Source organism: Gopherus flavomarginatus, chromosome 9, assembly GCF_025201925.1.
Source record: "Gopherus flavomarginatus isolate rGopFla2 chromosome 9, rGopFla2.mat.asm, whole genome shotgun sequence".
In the NCBI taxonomy this organism is placed as follows: domain Eukaryota; kingdom Metazoa; phylum Chordata; order Testudines; family Testudinidae; genus Gopherus; species Gopherus flavomarginatus.
In genome coordinates, this window is record NC_066625.1 from 51,969,414 (window position 1) to 51,986,383 (window position 16,970).

General features: G+C 51.2%; 1 protein-coding gene across 1 annotated transcript in view; it reads left to right on the top strand.

Annotated features, from left to right (window-relative positions):
• The first annotated feature begins 11,418 nt into the window (after nt 1-11,418).
• The window catches only part of ZNF609 (zinc finger protein 609), a 111,959-nt gene continuing 106,407 nt past the window's right edge, over nt 11,419-16,970 (top strand). Inside the window, exon 1 of the mRNA XM_050967425.1 lies at nt 11,419-12,247. Within this exon, the coding sequence (XP_050823382.1) occupies nt 11,501-12,247 (747 nt within the window). The 5' untranslated portion in view covers nt 11,419-11,500. The remainder of the gene's footprint in view (nt 12,248-16,970) is intronic.

The following is a 16,970-nucleotide window of genomic DNA, read 5'->3' on the forward strand; positions in this document are numbered from 1 at the left end:
ACTGAACCTGACTTTTCATCTCTTGGATATGCAGAAAACCAGTTGTTGTGGCACAAGTGGGCCATGAAATGTTTATAGTGTGTTGGGGCTGGGGGAGCTCAGGAAAAAAGTTGAGAACCTCTGGGCTGCCCCATTGTACTTGCGTGGGGATAGAGTGCTCAGAGGGCGGCCATGCAGAGCAGCATGTGGGCAGTGCACTTGGAGGTATTTTTCTGGTTCTCTTTGTTAGAAAGGAGGACCAGCCAAATGAGGTACAGAGGACAGGCATGGTAAGAGGACACTGGTCTACATGGAAAAACAGAGTAACAGCCCAGGCTCTGGCTAGGGCTGCCATGACGACTGACAAGGTGTTAGCAATCAGGTGTGCAGACACAATATATAGAGTACAGCCATGGTAAAAGTTCATAGTGTGGGTTGGGTGTTGGATTTAAGAACCAAGCCCTGTGAGAAGGAAACTGACTCAGTAGTTCTGCACCCTGAGAACCTCTTTCTCCATGGTCATTGGGCTTCTCTGTGGGGTTTCTTTGTTTGAGCTGCACAACATGCGGCCTGCGGAGCCTCACTGTGTGGCCCGTGGGAGGATTCTAAATCCTCTGCACACGGTGCTCTGCGGGCAGCCCAGAGCCCTTTAAATCCCAGCCGTGGCCAGGAGTCAGAGGGCACTGGGCTTCCTGCAGCGGCAGGGAGCCTAGAGCCCTTTAAATCCCAGCCATGGCCGGGAGTCAGAGGGCTCTTGGCCGCAGGCAGCTGCGGGTTGCGCAGAGCCCTTAAAATCCCAGCCGCAGCAGGGAATCAAAGGGCTCTGCGCTGCCAGCAGCACCTGCCTTCCAGATTTGAACACCTCAAAATTCAGGAGTGCTCAAGCTCAAGCTCAGTTTGGGCAGCTGTTACTTCATTTCTCCCAAATCAAATATACTGATCCACTGTAACTTGCTGTAGAAAAAGTAGGATAAAATTGAGCAATGCTTATTAGGACTGGAATTGCTGTTTTCAACAGCCATTGCCTTTTTGTTTGTTTAAAAGGAAGACAGTGATATTGCATTGGCAAATTCCCCATAGAAAGAAAGAGTGGAACAAAAGAATAATAAAGGCACCTCAGCTTTTCCTCATTTATGGAGGACAGTCTTATAATATGCATCCAGATATCCTCCAATCAATCAAGCTGAAAATTGTTCCACTTTACTGCAGCTCTGTAACCATACGGGAACCAATCCTGTCTATGTTTTGTGCACATCCAAAATTCCTGCTGAATGACCCGCCCTGGGAGCGTTACCAGTGACCCAGGGCTGGGGCGGCAGGAGGTGTGGGGGAGAGCCCAGGGCTAGGGCAGCAGCGGGGTAGGGGGAAGGCACTGGTGGGGAGGAAAGGGGGAAGCCCAGCGCTGGGGTGGCAGGGGGTGTGGGTCAGTGGGAGGAGAGCCCAGGACTGGGGCAGCAGGGGGGTACAGGGGGGAGCCGAGGGCTGGGATGAGAGGCAACCAAATTTTTTTTTGCTTGGGGCAGCAAAAAACCTAGAGCCGGCCCTGCTGAGTTCCCCCAGCCGCCGGAGCCCTGGGCCCTTTAATTTGACACTGAGGGCTCCTAGCCACCTCTTCGGCTGGGAGCCCCTGGTTGATTTAAAATAAAGTATCACTTCCCCACCCCCAGCCTTCCTTTTTGGCCCGCAGCTATTTTGGTGGGGCGGCGCTGGGGAAGGAGGGTTTGTTTCCTCAGGGCTGGGCGGCCCTGGGGCGGGGTGTTTCTGCGGGGCTCGGAGGTTTCGGCCCCCAGCTGTTTTCTTTGAAGTAATGTGGCCCTCACCGCTTTACGAGTTGTGCAGGCCTGGCCTAGAGGCATTGCAGGGGGTTGTGGGGGCAGGGGAAGTTTGTGTTTTAGCTTAATTGCAGCTTTGGGGCTTTGAACCTCGGGGCTACTCTTAAAGTGCTTTACCATGATAAACTTGCAGGGACTTAAAAAGTCTGGCAAAATTCACTGCAGGACATTTAGCCAGTGTAAAATTTCTCCCAGATGAGGAGGCAGTGCCCTGCCAGAGGCCATGTTGTCTAGAGGTATGGTCACCTGCAGTCTATGACCACTTGCTCCTGACTGGCCTCATTAATCCTCCCAGCTCCCTCTGAGGTTGAGAGCTGTCACTCATCTCTGTTTGACAGGCAGGAGAACTGAGGCCTGAGAAGGGAAGTGACTTTTCCAGGGTGACAGACTAGTGACTGGGGTTAGATCACAGCTCTCCTGTGTACTAGGTCTGCCGGATCCACCTCTAGCTCACACTGCTGGTTAGCCTGTGTGGTTTTCCCACTGCAAAAGGGAGCTATTAATACAGTACCTACTGACCTTGGTTGCAGGCATACCCTTGGCCCTCTTGTTTAATGCTAAACTGACACTAGGTGTCTTGTTTGTTGGCTTGGGGTATCTGCACATGGGAAGCACAGGTCACATCACAACAGGAAAGGACCAGTTGTCTTGCCATGGATAGGGTCAGTGTTGCAGCAGCATGAGATTCCCCAAAATCCCACCCTGCATTGCACAAGGTGAAGGGTGGACCGTCTCTTGTATCTCCGCTGACGCTAGGGCCTGTGAACTGCCTGCAGTTTGGGGTTGCTTTGGAGGCACTCTGAGTTGGGTTAGGCTTGGGCCCAGCAGTCCATGCCTAACCTGGTTTTGATGCTAGCTTGCAGTGTGACAAACGGCATGTCACTTAACCTCTGTGTGTGCATGTCTTCCTAGCTTTAAACTGATGACAGTATTTACCAGTGTGGGGCAGTCTGCAGACAGTAAGCAGTTAGCGTTTGAACAGCATTTTGGAAATGGAAAGTGCTAGAGAGATGCTGTTAGTTATCTCCGCAGCTTGGAGGAGCAGTGAGCAAATGGGCACATCCCTCTTTGCTCTGCTGTCTTCTCTAGAACTATAAGGGGAGCAGGGAATCTTGGGAAGGAGTCGGGCGGGGGAGCACAGGGAGGGGGCAGTATTTGGAAGAAGCACTTCCTTCAGCTAAAAACTGATTTAGAAGGAAAATGAGATGTTCCCAAGGGTGGAGATGGAGTTTTTAGGCTCTCCTGGAGAGTGTAGCTTAGTGGCCTCCTAAACACAGATTTGAAATATTCCCCTTCCACTTCTTGGGAGCCATAGGGTCAAATCTAGCCAGCGTGGCTCAACCCTTTGTTTTCCTTCAGATAATCTGTTTTGCAATGAGGAGTCCGGTGGCACCTTAAAGACTAACACTTTTCAGACGTGATATTTTAAATGGATGCCCCTCTTTGTGGATATTGGAGCTTATGATGCTTAATAAAAGAGAAGAAAGAGAAATATTTTATTATTTTTTTAATAAAAAAGAGCAGACGTTTGCCCCAGTGTTATTCTTTATACTGTTTGGCTGTCATCCTGCACCCTACAGGCTACTGAGGTTGTGTTGTATAGATAAAAAGTATATAATATAATTAATACAATATTTGATGCCTGCTTAATTGGAACAGCTGCTGTAAAATTGATTAAATCTAAATATCATGTGTGAGGATGTTTCTTGTTCAGTTGTGTCAATATCAGCATAAATTCTGCTGGAGAATGAATTTAGTTAGTGCCAAGTAGTTAAAAGAACTTGAGCTAGGTGTTAAATACATTTGAGATGCAAAACTCTGGTCTTCTGCCACACAAATTGCCAGATAAGGCTTAAGAGGTATATTTTGTTCCCTGCACAGTAGGCTTTGGTCAAAAATTCCTGGGCTTAGGTGAAATCGGAGCCAAATAATTGCTAATCTTTAGAGCTATAAATCCCAGTAGCAACTTTTTTAAAGGAAATTCTGTGCCGTGAACTCCGGTTAAAGGCAACATTGAGTGACTTGCTGATGGTTAAAAGAAAAGGATGGTTGACAGAACAAGGAGTAATTGTCTCGAGTTGCAGTGGGGGAGGTTGAGGTTGGATATTAGGAAAAACTTTTCACTCGAGAGTAGTGAAGTACTGGAATGGGTTACCTAGGGAGGTGGTGGAATCTCCTTCCTTAGAGGTTTTAAAGTCAGGCTTGACAAAGCCCTGGCTGAGATGATTTAGTTGGGGATTGGTCCTGCTTTGAGCAGGGGGTGGGACTAGATGACCTCCTGAGGTCCCTTCCAACCCTGATATTCTATGATTCTATGTGTGGGCTTTTAACTCCTGATTTAGTTCTTATCTCAGAAATATCAACAATGTCAAGACGGGTCTTCTTTGGTTTTGCTGAAGGATTTCTTGAGGGTTATGTGTTGGGAGTTCTTGGACCTCGACTGAAGGGATGAGAGAGGTGGAGATGTGTGTTGCAATCTTTAAGCACGAGAGTCTGCCTACTGTATTTTCCACTCCATGCGTCTGATGAAGTGGGTTATAGCTCAAATAAATGTGTTAGTCTCTAAGGTGCCACAAGGACTTCTTGTTGTTTTTTCTCTCCCCAATGTCTATTTGTCGTTGGAGTTAAATAAACTAATAAAAACGAGCATAGAGTTTTTAAATAATCTGACTAAGCTTTTTCTGAAGTTTAGACCGGACTGGTTCTGAAATGACTGTATGTTACTGTATTTGATGTTTAATAGGAAATTCCTCTTTGGATGTAATGGAACGTGGCTGTCAGGAAAGGCCATATTTGAAAGTTATAAGCCTGGGAGGCAGACTCAGGGTTGAGTTTTTAACCTTAACTCTGCATTTTCTGACTTGATGCTGAATTCCTCAGCTGAAAGTTGAATTAATTTTTTTTTAATGTAAAACACTAGTTGATGTTCAGGGGAGCTGTAAATTAAAACTTCCAGCTGACATCAGTGTGGACTTGGCTGTGGTTTCCTCCCCAAAGCAGCCTAGTGATCCATATGCAGACAAGGTTTTCTCAGAATGACTGTGCTGGTCTTTATCTCCCCCAACACCTCCAATTGCTTCCAGTTATCTGCTGCTCCTTGTCAAAAGGCTGATTATAACCAGAGGTGGAGGGAGACAGTAATGCCATATTCTGCACTTCTATAGTGCCTTTCATTCCAGGATCTCCGTGTGTTGCAAAGCAGACCCAAGAATGGCTTATGATCCAGATGCCATCCAAGGTCAGATTCCTCTTCTAATCCAAAGGTGCAGCCGATGGAAACGACATGTTCTAGCATGCATTGTTCTACTTCCAGCCAAAGGATCCGGCTGCATTGCATGCTGGGAGCTGTAGTTTTCATGGAGGTGCACCTCCATATTAAAAGAGGAAGGTGGTTCCATTTTATTCAAAGTGGGTTCAGCCTTCTTGCTCCTGGCAGGCTGCCAGTGTGGCCCTTGATTGGGCAAACTTTGGTGGCCCCTGGTCTTTTGAGAAAAAGCAAGTGACATGTTAGCATCCCCTTCAAACCGTGCTTAATTCCAGAGTTAACAGCGTGTTTTGAAACCTGGACTTCACTGTGTTTTGGAATGTCTTGGACACCCACTGTGTGAATGCGATACAGAAAAACTACACCAGTTGGGTGGCAGCTCGCAGGGGTGTCATGATAAATCTCCTTTGTCTGCTTCAGCTGGACTGATATGTGGGGGAGAGCAGAACTCCCTCCCCTGCACTGTTCTTGATCTGAAAGCAGCAAGTGAGTGAGGAAGCTCCTTTGTGCAGATTTCTCAGTCTCCTCTTGTGCGTGCCAGCTGGCTCTTGTTCAACATTTTTTTCATCCTAGAGAGAGGGGGCGGGGAGAAAGGAACATCTTAAAAAGAAATCTACAAAAACGACATGGGAGTTACTTAAAAAAAAAAAAATCCAACCCAAACAAGCCAGGCTAGGGGATTACAGAGGTAGCATTAGGAGTCGAGAGCAGAGAGCTGGCACTGCAGCTCTGGAAAGGAAGGGGAGTCCCCTCTTGAGTTTCTTTAGTCGTAAAAGGAAACAAAAAAGGATCTTGTGTGGAGGCAACATATGGGGAAAGCAGTAGGCTGGCTGCCAGCACTAGATGGCGGGAGAAAGGGCCTGCAGTACAGCATCCTCTCGCATTTCTGCATTGTCCCACTTGGAAAACTGGGCACCCGTGAGGCTGGATGGGGTGGATAGTTGTTCCGTGCAGCGAGCAGCAGTTCCTACTTTGTTCTGACTGAGATTTTGCTCTTCTGATTCCACTCCTCCCTCCAACCGGTGCTGGGATTGCCTCTCACTCCTATCATTGGGGGCTGCTGTTGGACAGATGGGTGCATTTGCTGTCTTGGACTTCGTCCAGTGAGGGCGAGCAGTTATTTGAAACCCTCCTCTGCTTTGGTCTGCTGTAGAGTGGCAGCCGTCTGGCCAAAGGAAACACCTCGCACAGGAGATTTCCCGTCGTCTTTGCTGTTCCTTGTTGCGGGCATTCCTGAAAGTTAATCAGGGTGAAAATTGCAGTCAGTCATGTCTGGAAGCCTCCAGAGGCTAATCCCGGAGCGCTGCAGATTCGAGCACATGGGCAGGAGACAGTCTCTTTATGTGTGGGCTGGCTGACTTGCTGCCAACGGAATAGCTTGCTTCTGGTTTTTGTCACCCTTGGGCGTTAAATCCTTCCCTGTTTAGGTTTTTCTGCCTCTTGCTCCACTACAACAGCTCAGAAGGAATGCAGGCTCCTTGGGTTTACAGAGGATCCGTTGGGGGTGTATTCCAGCACAAAGAGCCCTGGCTAATGTGGTTTCCTAGGTCTCCGCCTGGTGCTGGTGTGTTTGAAATGCTCCCTGTTTGAATAGCTTTCTCTAGGTGTGTTTGCCAGTGGCTGTTAGCTCAGAAAGTGAACTTTCCGGTTTGTCTCTAATGCGTTGGCTCCTTCCCAGTGCATAGATGTGGATTGTGGAGGTTCCAGCACCAAATGGAGCTGAATTATTCATGTCTGATACTGTTTGTGTGCAGCATTCCCCAGTGGATAACTGTCTCCCTGAAGAACCTCTGCTCCAGGCCCTCTCTTAAAATGCCTTGTTGGCAGGTTTCCAGCCTCACAGGTGACCACATGCCTTTTCTGTTGTGTAGGGACCAAGCCTGCAATGGGAGGAGGTGAGGGGAACACTAGCTGTGGCTGCATAAGTCCCTTCACTGTTTTCTGTGGTTCTGTGATTTCTTTGTCTCTTATCCTTCTCCCAGAAGAGGCGGAGTTTCTGATGGGCACCTAATGGGGGCAGCTTGCCAGGAACCAGAGGGCTGTGCATAATGGGCATCAGTAATCAAGTTGTAATGAGAGCCTTCCTGAGTATGGAGGGGCAGCCTGTGATGAGTACGGGTCCCGGTTTGCACCACTTGCTCTGCCTCAAAGCGTGTGTTGCAGCCAGGATCTGTAGTCTGCACAGTCTGCATTCTCTGTGTCAGTAAAGGTGTCTACAGAGCCAGGCTGTGTTAGTGTCTCCTGATGCGTGTGCTGGAAATTCCCTATGTACTCTAGTTCAGTTGTCAACCAGCACAGTGTGAGGGGTGGACGTGATCAGTGCCCCCTAAAGTTCTCTGCTTTGTCTTGTTTACAGGGGTTTTCTCTTCTTTATCCGTGCTGGGGGACAAGTCCTGCCTTCAGTTACACTAGTACTATCTCATGGGTGAGGCAGAGGGCACAGTGTGCATTGGGTAGTGTAGTTTGAAAAGGAGCACTTTCCTGTGGGCAGACCTGCCCCTGCTGGGCACCAGCTCATCAGCTTTTTCAGGCTGCTATAGATAAATGGTCAATGGCTCCTAGTTGCTTGGCTGCTGTGAGTCTCACTGAGCGCCTGACCCTCTGGGGGCTACATGTGTGTTCATTCCAGCTCCGCCCTGAATCTGTGATATTCTTCCAAGGCTGAGAAGCCACATCAGTGAGCTGGCAGCTCTTCATCTATGGGTTGCTCTGTTGGAGTGGGACCAAATCACTTACCATCTGATGGCTAAGGTTAAGTTGGAACCTGAAGGATAGAAATTGGGGTGTGATTGGGACTGAAAGGTTGTGCTGAGATGAAGAGGGCTGCTTTAGTTTAGCTGTCAAGTCATTCTGTGTACAGTAGCTCTAAAACATCCCTGCTGTTGGATGCCAGGGGAGATTTTCTCCAGTGAGGGAGGTGTCTCCATTTCCTTTTCAGCTGGGTTCTTTCCTGAATAGCACTTGGAGTTACTTTGCTTTTCCTACCTTTAAAAATACAGTTGAGAGGGCATAGAAATGAATCAAGCAGGAAGCTCACTGATCCCATCATAGTGGCCAAGAGCAAAGCACAGGCTTATGGAGCTGTACATGTGCTGTCCTTATTGTAACATGGCTACGTGAACTACAAGTCCCAGCATGCAATGCACTCTCTTGGTTACATGGCCTTACTCTTGCATCAACATGGAGTTTTGCATGCTGGGACTAATAGTTTTTACAGACTGCACCTCAGTATCAAAAGGAAGGGGGACAGCTACTATGTGGTCTGTTGGACATGAATCAAGTGCAGTCCCTTGGAGTCCAGACAAACTGTTTAAGAGGCCATTGGTGTAGGGTAACTATTGGGCACCTCGATGGGAAGGCTGGTCTGTATTTCACCAATAGTGCCCCATAGCCATCATCACCCTGCAAAACCTTGGTCTGCATATGCCTTCTGCACGTGGGAGTAATAGAGGCTTTTGGGCAAAGGCCTGTTACTGTATTTATCTCTGAAGTGCCCTGGTGGGATACCGTGCCCCCAGTCCTTGGGCTGATCCCATCCCCAAGAGGGGCCTTTGCAGTCTAACAGCTTGGGCAGTCAAACTCATTATTGGCCTTGTGCATCTGGACAAAGAAATTGCTGAGGGCTGGCAGTACAAAGGCGATTCTCTGCACGTGGTGCCTGTGGTGGCCAGGAGCTGAGGGCTGGCAGGGAGGTTTTGTGCTGCTTTGGATGTGAAGAGCTTCTCCTTGTTTTAGTGGGAGGCTAGGGGGAGTGAGGTGAATTGATCATTGCACATCTCCGTCCCTCCCCCAAGCTGATCCGTGCAGGGAGCAGCCTGTTTGTGATCTCAGCTGGAGGAACAAAGCACAAATGGCACTATCTGGCGGGGATGGACCGGGAAAGTGGCTCTGGAGGGGCAGGTAGATCTGAGCAGCTGGTGGGTTAGAGCTGAGGATGCTGACTGTTGTGCATGCTCCAAGCTGGGAAGTGGATTACCTGGCGGGGTGGGGGGGCTGGGGCAAGGGAAGAGGGAGGCAAGAACCCACATGGCGGCTTTTGAAAGCTGTTAGTGACTCCAATGCTGCATGCAGCGTTCTCCTGATTCTGCCCTTTCTCTGCCATTGAAACAAGAGGTCAGTGCTTTTCATTTCCATCTCGCGTGTTAGCCCCTGGCTCCTGGGGTTAAAAATCTCTGTAATGACCTGTCAGAGAGTGGATTATTAGGTGTACAGAGCCAGGGATGCTGTGGGGAGCAGATGGAAAATGGTCTGGCTGCTGCAGCCTGTCTGATGAAAGACTCCTTGGCATTTTTACAGTGTTTGTGTCTCTGAAAACGCACCACGAAGCTGCTTTCCAGGCTCCTGCCTGCTGGGGTTTAAAAGAGAATGTATTTTTTTAAGTCACTTGCTTTTGGAGTGTTGCTCAGAAATAATCCTGTGGATCTGTGGGCCGTGTGCTCAGCAGGAGGAGGAGGAGGAGGACAATGGCACTTGAGAGGAGCTGCATTGAGAGGGGTGGCCAAGGGTTTCTTGGGAGAGCCTCGAGAGGGGTTTGCTGGGGCTGAGAGCCTGGCTGCTGGGAAGAACGCTGTTTCCTGTGTTAATTATGTCTGGTAATGCAATTGCCACTCGCTACTTTCTGTGAGTGACTCTGGGGCTTTTTCCCCCCCATGCTACACAACTGCTTCCAGGGAAATGTGCAGTGCAGAGATCTGAGTGTCGGCCCTGGCTTTAGGGCGTTCCAGGGGTGAGGGAGAAAATGCTAGATCTGACTGGGGGTGGGGGGCAGCAGAGCGAGGACATATGCAGTGACAGCTTCCTGCATGCAGTGCTGCCAGTGCCCCTCAGACCTGATTTCAGTTCTGGCTCCTACACATCACTGCCCATGCCCCTCAGTCCTGACCTGCAGTCCCCCTGCTGTTCCAGCCCTGAGCTCCCCCTACTTCTGCTGCAGTTCTGCCAATGCCCTTCAGTCCTGACCTGGAAGCCCTCACCCCTCTTCTGGTCTTGGGCCTGTCCTGACCAGTCAGTTGTGCTGGGTATTGTGTGGTGGCTTTCGAGTGTGGGAGCTCTAAAGTGAGCTGGCATGCTGTGGTCTGTCACTGGAGATCGAAGGTGAGCTCTGAGCTGTGGGGACAGAAATCTTGTCCCTGCCATTTGGCCCCTGGCTGATCCTGATGGCTCTCACCTGATTTTAACATTGTGCTCATTCTGAGGCTAGATGTCGGATTCCCACCAGGGCACTAAACTTCCCTGGTAGGTGACTCTGGTCTCATGCTGCACAGTGTGTGTGGGGTGCACTACTCTGGTCAAGGTTCCCAAACCCCACCCTTGGCCCTGGGGGGCACAGAGGGGAGGGGTCTGCCTCCATCCCCGGGGCTGTGTGCAGGGAGTGCTCGGTAATTCAGAGGGAAGTGGCAAGCAGGGAGCAAGTAAGTAATGTCTTGTTGAAGCTGAGAGCTCTGACCTGCCGGGGCCTGTATCGATTGAGGGAGCGATGCCAGATGGCAGCTTCCACAGGGACAGCCAGGGTGCTAGGGCCTCTTCTGAGGCTGTTAGGGGCCAGCAGGGTGCTGTGATGAGACTGTGGCAGCCAGAGTGCAGGCCGGTGAGTTTCATGTAGCAGGTCACTTTTCCAGGGCAGTGTCTGTGGTGGGGGCTGGCGGGATGGGGTGTTGCGGATTTTTCCCCACACAGGCAGTGGGCTCCGGTCAGCTTCAGTGTCTGAAATTGTGTACGTTCATGTGAGTATTTCTTTGGGGTGAAGCAAAGTAGATGTGGGCAGCTGTGCCCATGGGCTTGCGTGAGCTAGTAATAGAGCACAGGCCCCTGAGTTTGTCGTGGGGTGTGTTTGTGTGCGAGAGAGAGAGTGTGACAGCGTGTGAGGGCAAGTTCAGGTGTGTGTGTGTGTGTGTGTGTAAAATTCAGGCTTCCTCTGTCTTTGGTGTGGTGTGTGTGTGTGTGTGAGAGAGATGGGAGATGGGTGAGTTCAGGCTCCATGTATCTGTGGTGGGTGTATGTAAGAGAGGGGGTGAGTTCAGGGTGTGTGTGTGTGTAAGGGGGGGGGGAATGGGTTCAGACTCTGTGTCTGGTGGTGTGTCTTGGGGGAGTTCAGGCTCTGTGTCTCTGGTGGTGTGTGTAAGTGAGAGACAGCGTGTGTGTGTGTGTGTGAGAGAGTTTAGGCTCCATGTGACTGTGGTGGTGCACAGGTACCTGTTGAGCCCCTGTAGTGGTGAAGGGGTGTGTGTGCCTGTTCCAGGAAGATCACTCGAACAGGCTTCCCTGTGCCGCTCTGTGTAACACCTGTTCTTGCTGTCCCTTTCAGCGATGATGCCGTCACCTGGGCAGACCCTGACTGAAGGCCTGAGGACATAGCTGCAGCTGCTGCCTGGGATCCAGAGGCGGGGAAGAGCCTGGAACTCTGAGGTGGGCTGTGAACTCTAAGATGTCCTTGAGCAGCGGAGTTTCCGGAGGGAAAGGAGTGGATGCGAACCCTGTTGAGACGTACGACAGTGGGGATGAGTGGGACATTGGAGTAGGGAACCTCATCATTGACCTGGACGCTGACTTGGAGAAGGACCAGCAGAAATTGGAAATGTCGGGCTCCAAAGAGGTGGGGTTGTCGGCGCCTAATGCTGTGGCCACGTTGCCTGATAACATCAAGTTTGTGACTCCGGTGCCAGGCCCTCAGGGCAAGGAAGGCAAGTCCAAATCCAAAAGGAGCAAGAGTGGCAAGGACAGTGGCAAGCCGGCCCCAGGAACCTCTCTGTTCACTCCTAGCGAGGGGGCCAGTGGCAAGAAGGAGGTTCAGGGACGCTCTGGGGATGGCGCCAGTTCGGGCAGCCTGGTGGCTGCTGTCATCCCGAAGGGCACTGAGAAGTCGGTTAAAGCATCTCGCAGTGTGGCCAGCTCCAAAAAGGAGAAGGAGGGCAGCTCATCCAAGAGCAAGAAGGAAAGGAGTGAGGGTGTGGGGGCTCCATCAGAGAAGGAGCCCAGCGTGCTCCAGCCTCTCGCCCTGGCTGTGAGGGTGGGACAGTACGATGCGGGCCAAGGGCCAGAACCTGCTGCAGCTGAGCAGCTCGGGAGTATAGCTATTGACACGGGAGCTGCGCTCAATCCTTTGGGAGTTAAATCGGAGATGGAGGAGGGGGAAAGTGAGTGCCGGCAGCTGAAGAAGGTCAAAGCAGAGAAGGTAAGAGGCAGGCTAGTTGCCACCCTGCTGGGGAGGGGTGGAGGGACATTGCTGTGGAAAACAGGCAGCCTACACAGCCCCATGTCTGCTCCCCATTCCAGTGGAGCAGTGCTCTGTACATGTTCTTCCCCTAATGCTTTGCCAGGAGCAGTGAGACTGCTCTCCTTCAGCAGCAGGAGATGGAGGCAGTTGCTTCCAGTGTCCTCTAGAATGCACAGGACTTGCTGCATGTGCTACACTAGGTTCTGGTGAGCTGTAACGGGATGGAACTGGGAACAGCAAAACATAGGCTGTATTTTGGCAAGCTGCTTGCCAGCAAGATGCGTAGGGCCATGAAATGGCTCCCTGGGCCAAAGGTGAAAGCCAGTTCTGGCCTCTTTAAAATGGACTGTACAGTGAAGAACTGTCCTTCCTTAGCCTCTGGGAGATGGAACTCTCCAGATCCCCAGTCCACAGCTTTGAGTCACAAGTGTTTGAGATGAAGGAAGAGCATCTTACCATCCACTGGTCCTGTGTAGGATTGTTACTGACAGTCAAGTTCTGGTGTACTTCGTGGCAAGCGGGGAAGCCAGGGTATGTAGTTTGTGTTTTGTAAATGAGAAGAGGATACAACTCTTTGCTTCCCCCTTTGTGGGAAGGCTGAAGGTGACTTGAGCTCCTAACTCCCCAGGAATCCTCAACAGCCATGAACTGCATGCCTGAATGCACCAGAGCCTGTGATACTGGAGAGCTGTTCTGGGCAAATGGCTGCAGTTGAGGTCTGGAGCTAAGTAGGCTCTGTTGCTGATGGTACCACACGGGTGCTGTGCTGCCCTGATCTCTGCTCCTCCCACAGATGAGCTTGGTTAATTGATGACAAGGTACGCCAGCTTGTGGTGTTTTTGGCTTGGGATGTTCGGGTGCAGGGCCCTGCACTCTCCATTCCTCCTGCAGTCGAGCGGGGCAGACGTACTGGCTCTCTGAGATGCCTGATTGGCCGGGGGTGCTCTGTGTGGGCTCACCTTGTGTTGAGCTGATCCCAGCAGCTTATGTATAAATTGATTTCTCTATAATTACATGAACTGCAGCAAGGGAGATGATGTCCATATGTAAGTGTTAATAAGTATAGAATCTGTCCCAGGGTGTGGCAGAGAAGCTGGAGCTGGCCTGCTCTCATCCCTGCAATGCCGGGTGGGGTCATGGGGCCTTGTTCTCCCTCTACCCAGGCCTGCAGTTTGTACATTGGCCTAGTGGTACCTGTTGTCATCGTCAGCATGTGGGCATCAATATGTCTGTGGCGATGGGCAGTTTTCCATGTTAAATGCTATTTAGCATTGGCCTACACTTGTGGCAGCTTTTAGAGATTGTCATGAGTGAGCTGGCAGGGCAGTCCTGGGGTGAGTGGGTATTGCCCGCAAACTACCCCCTTCTCTTTCAGATCAGCCTTAGGTTCTAAGATTCTGTTGCCGCTCCTGGCAACAAACATGTCTGGGTCTGGGGCTAATCCGTCCACAAAGTGAGGCTGTGGAAAATTGTGGGCTTTCTTCCTGCGCAGCTCCATGATCCTGCTGCCTTGTTCCTGCTCATATGATCTTAGATTGCTGTGACACCAGTGGGAAAACCGCTTCCTCTGGCTGCCATAGGCAAGTAGTTTAACTCATGAGTGGCCTTGTCCTTGCAAGATCTCTGCTGCAGTGTGCAGGATGAGCTGATACAGCTCTTTGGAGGCATAAGACCATTCCAAGACCTGGCTCTAGAGGCTTGCCTGCACTAGAGAATTTGGACATTACCACCATTGCTGCAACCCTCTAGCACACCCATAAAACACCACATGGCTGCAAACAAGCACTTGCAGTGGTGGTGGCCAAGCCTGTGCACCACCACTGGGCTTGTGCTGGCCCTGAACATCCAGTGGAAGAAACCGAACATGGTGCAGATAGATCATATAAATCACACACCAGCTCCAGGGAGCGGTGCCCTGGTTTGTAGACCCGGTGCAATAGTCCCAGGCCTGGCAGTGTGTGGAGAAGTGCTGCATGTGGGTTCAGTGTGGGCACTTGGAGAAAGAGGCCCACTGGAGTGAGTGCAGTGCTCCACTTGTAGTGTGGCTGCAGCCTCAAGTGCCCCAGCAGGTGTTTCTGCTGATCAAATCCATGCTCTCAAAACTTGGCTCTCTTCTTTCAGGAGCCAGGTAGAATCTGTGTGCTTGGGGAGGTGGGAGCAGCTAACACTAGGTGGCTGTGGGAGCTGCTGAGGCCCTGCCTTGTTTGAAGGGCTTTAGGGAGCAGGCTGCTTGGTGATGCTGGGGAAATAAATCCCAGGCAAAACCTTTAAGCTGGAGCCCAGCTTATCAATGCCTCTGATACTGAAGGATGGAAACATAAGTGACCTACATGGAGTTGTGCCCTTTGTCATGTCCCTCTGATGGACTAAGCGTCCTAAAATGTTTCTCCTGCACTTTTTTTCTGATTGTTTCCATTAGGAGTTCAGTCTTTGGGTCTGCTTGCAGGGAATAGTCCTGGTGAAAAGCTCATCCCTCTAGACGAGAGTGGCTGGGGACACAGGCAGGAGCAGCCACTGTAGTGATATAAGATGGGATATTTTACTGGGATAGCAATGTCAGTTGAGGGGCGGGAGGGGGCGTGATTTACTGATCTAGTTACATTGGTACAGCCCCTCAAGTGGGTGCATTTATATCCGCATAGCTCATTCCCCATCCCTACTGAGATAAGCGATCCCAGTATAAATGCTTATAAATGGATGTAACTGAATCCACACTATGATTGGGTAGGGGCTCTAATTAGAGTTAGTCCTTTGGGTGTAGACAAGGCCTTTGGAGCTGGAGTTCCATATTCAGAAGTGACTTAGGTGCCTCAGTCTCTGTGAATGTCAGGAGAGTTTAGGTGCCTAGGTCAGTTAGGGACATTAGAAAATTCTACCTGGTCTCATTTGGCTCAGACTTGCCAGAAACTTGCCAGTGCAAGGCCTGAGCTGTGAAATGTTTGATGGTTTAGTTTAGGTTTGACATTGCTGGAGGGAAGGTAAAACACAGGGGCTTAGAATGGGAGGTGCAGAGACACCCTCAAAGCTGGGACTGTGGGTGGACAGATGGCTGGGCAGCCTGCTCTTGGAGTCCCATGGCTATGAGTAGCCCTCCCTGGCCAGTGACAGTATGAAACTGGTTTGGCCCAGCGATTGTCAGAGGCTCATGTTCTGTGGGGTGAAGGCTGAGGCTCGGGTCCTATGTGCAATGAAGGTCTTGACAAGAGGGCTGCAGGCAGTACAGAGAGAACATGAGAGGAGGTCTGCTCCTGAGAGAAGGGAGTGTGCCCGCGATGGACGAGCAGGGCTTCGGGAACTGGCTGTCTTCAAAAGCTACAAAGTTTTGCAGTAAAAGGGCTTGTTCCAAATCAGTGTGTCAGGCTCTGTGGAGACCGTGGAGAACAGAACCGACTGAGGGGGGAGACTGGTGGTTACCAGGAACGGGCAGATGCATAGCAGGGGCAGGATTGGGAATGTTATATTGCCCACTTTGCAGGATCAAATGAGCCCAGGGTGCTCCCCCAGCACCTGTGTGTCCCCACAAGCCGCAAGTATGGAACCTTTGTTTATTCCCCTGTGAAGGAGGGGCCCAAATGCGCACAGACCGAACAGGGTTGGAGTATGGTGTGCTGTTATGGTGTGCTCTGCCTGGGCAGCAGCCAGTCTTCATGGGGTGGCCTGGACAGCTTGGGAATGCATGGTAGTTCTTGGGGAGAGGGTTTACCCAGCAGAACAGCTGTGCACAGTGAGAAATGGCCTGCAGGCTCCGAGGGGTTGTTTGCTGGGTGAGCTGCTGCCCAGTCACTGGGGATGGCTCACTGGTCTGGTCTAGGGGCTGGGAAGGGTAGTGAATGACGGATGTCTGTGTGGTGCTGCTCCCTCCGCCCCCGCTTTGCTCATTGCTCTGTCTATGGCAACCCCTTGCCACTCTCTCTCTCTGCCCCTGCTGCCGTGGCTGGCGGCTGCTCCAGTGCAGAGCTTGCTGCTCTGTCTGCTCGGAGCCCAAGAGGGTGGGGGAGGCGCATCCTGGCAGATGCTGCCTGCTGCCATTGTCAGTGCAGCCCTCTGGAGCTGCCTCCTTCCTTCTGCTCCCCTCTCTGCACGGGGGATGGGGTGGGAGGGGATATTGAGCATTAAACAAAAGTGCCTCCCAGCTCTGGGCTGCTGCCCTGGCTTTGTTTTGATTGAGAGCTTGTTGAGCAGGATGAGTGGCCAGATGTGATGCTGCTGCAAACGAGGAAAAGGCAAACATCAGCAACTGAGAAGTCAGTGCTAGAGAAACCCCTCTCCATATTGTGTGTGGGGTGTGTATAGGCATGGGGCGGGGGCTCATCACCCTTCCCTTCAAGGTCTATGATTAGGGGGCAGATGGATGTGCCCTCCCCCACTCCCGGGTGAGCTCCCATGCTGTCAGAGCTCAGGTGGCATCTGTACTAGCCTTCTCCCCCCTGGTCCTCCACCACTGCTGATACTGAAGGGATGGGGAAATCTTACAGTGGGGGAGAAGCTGGAGTAGGCAAGGCGTGTAATAAGTTAGCTATATGAACACATGGCTGAAGCTCAGCTGTGCCATTACACGATTTCCTCTTGCCAGCATGGGGCACCTCTGTGTTCAGGGGCTGGGGTGGGTGCGTCTGTTTTAGGAAGCTGAGTGCCCATCTTACAGGAACAGCTAGCAGGGGTGCACTGGAGGGGACGTATC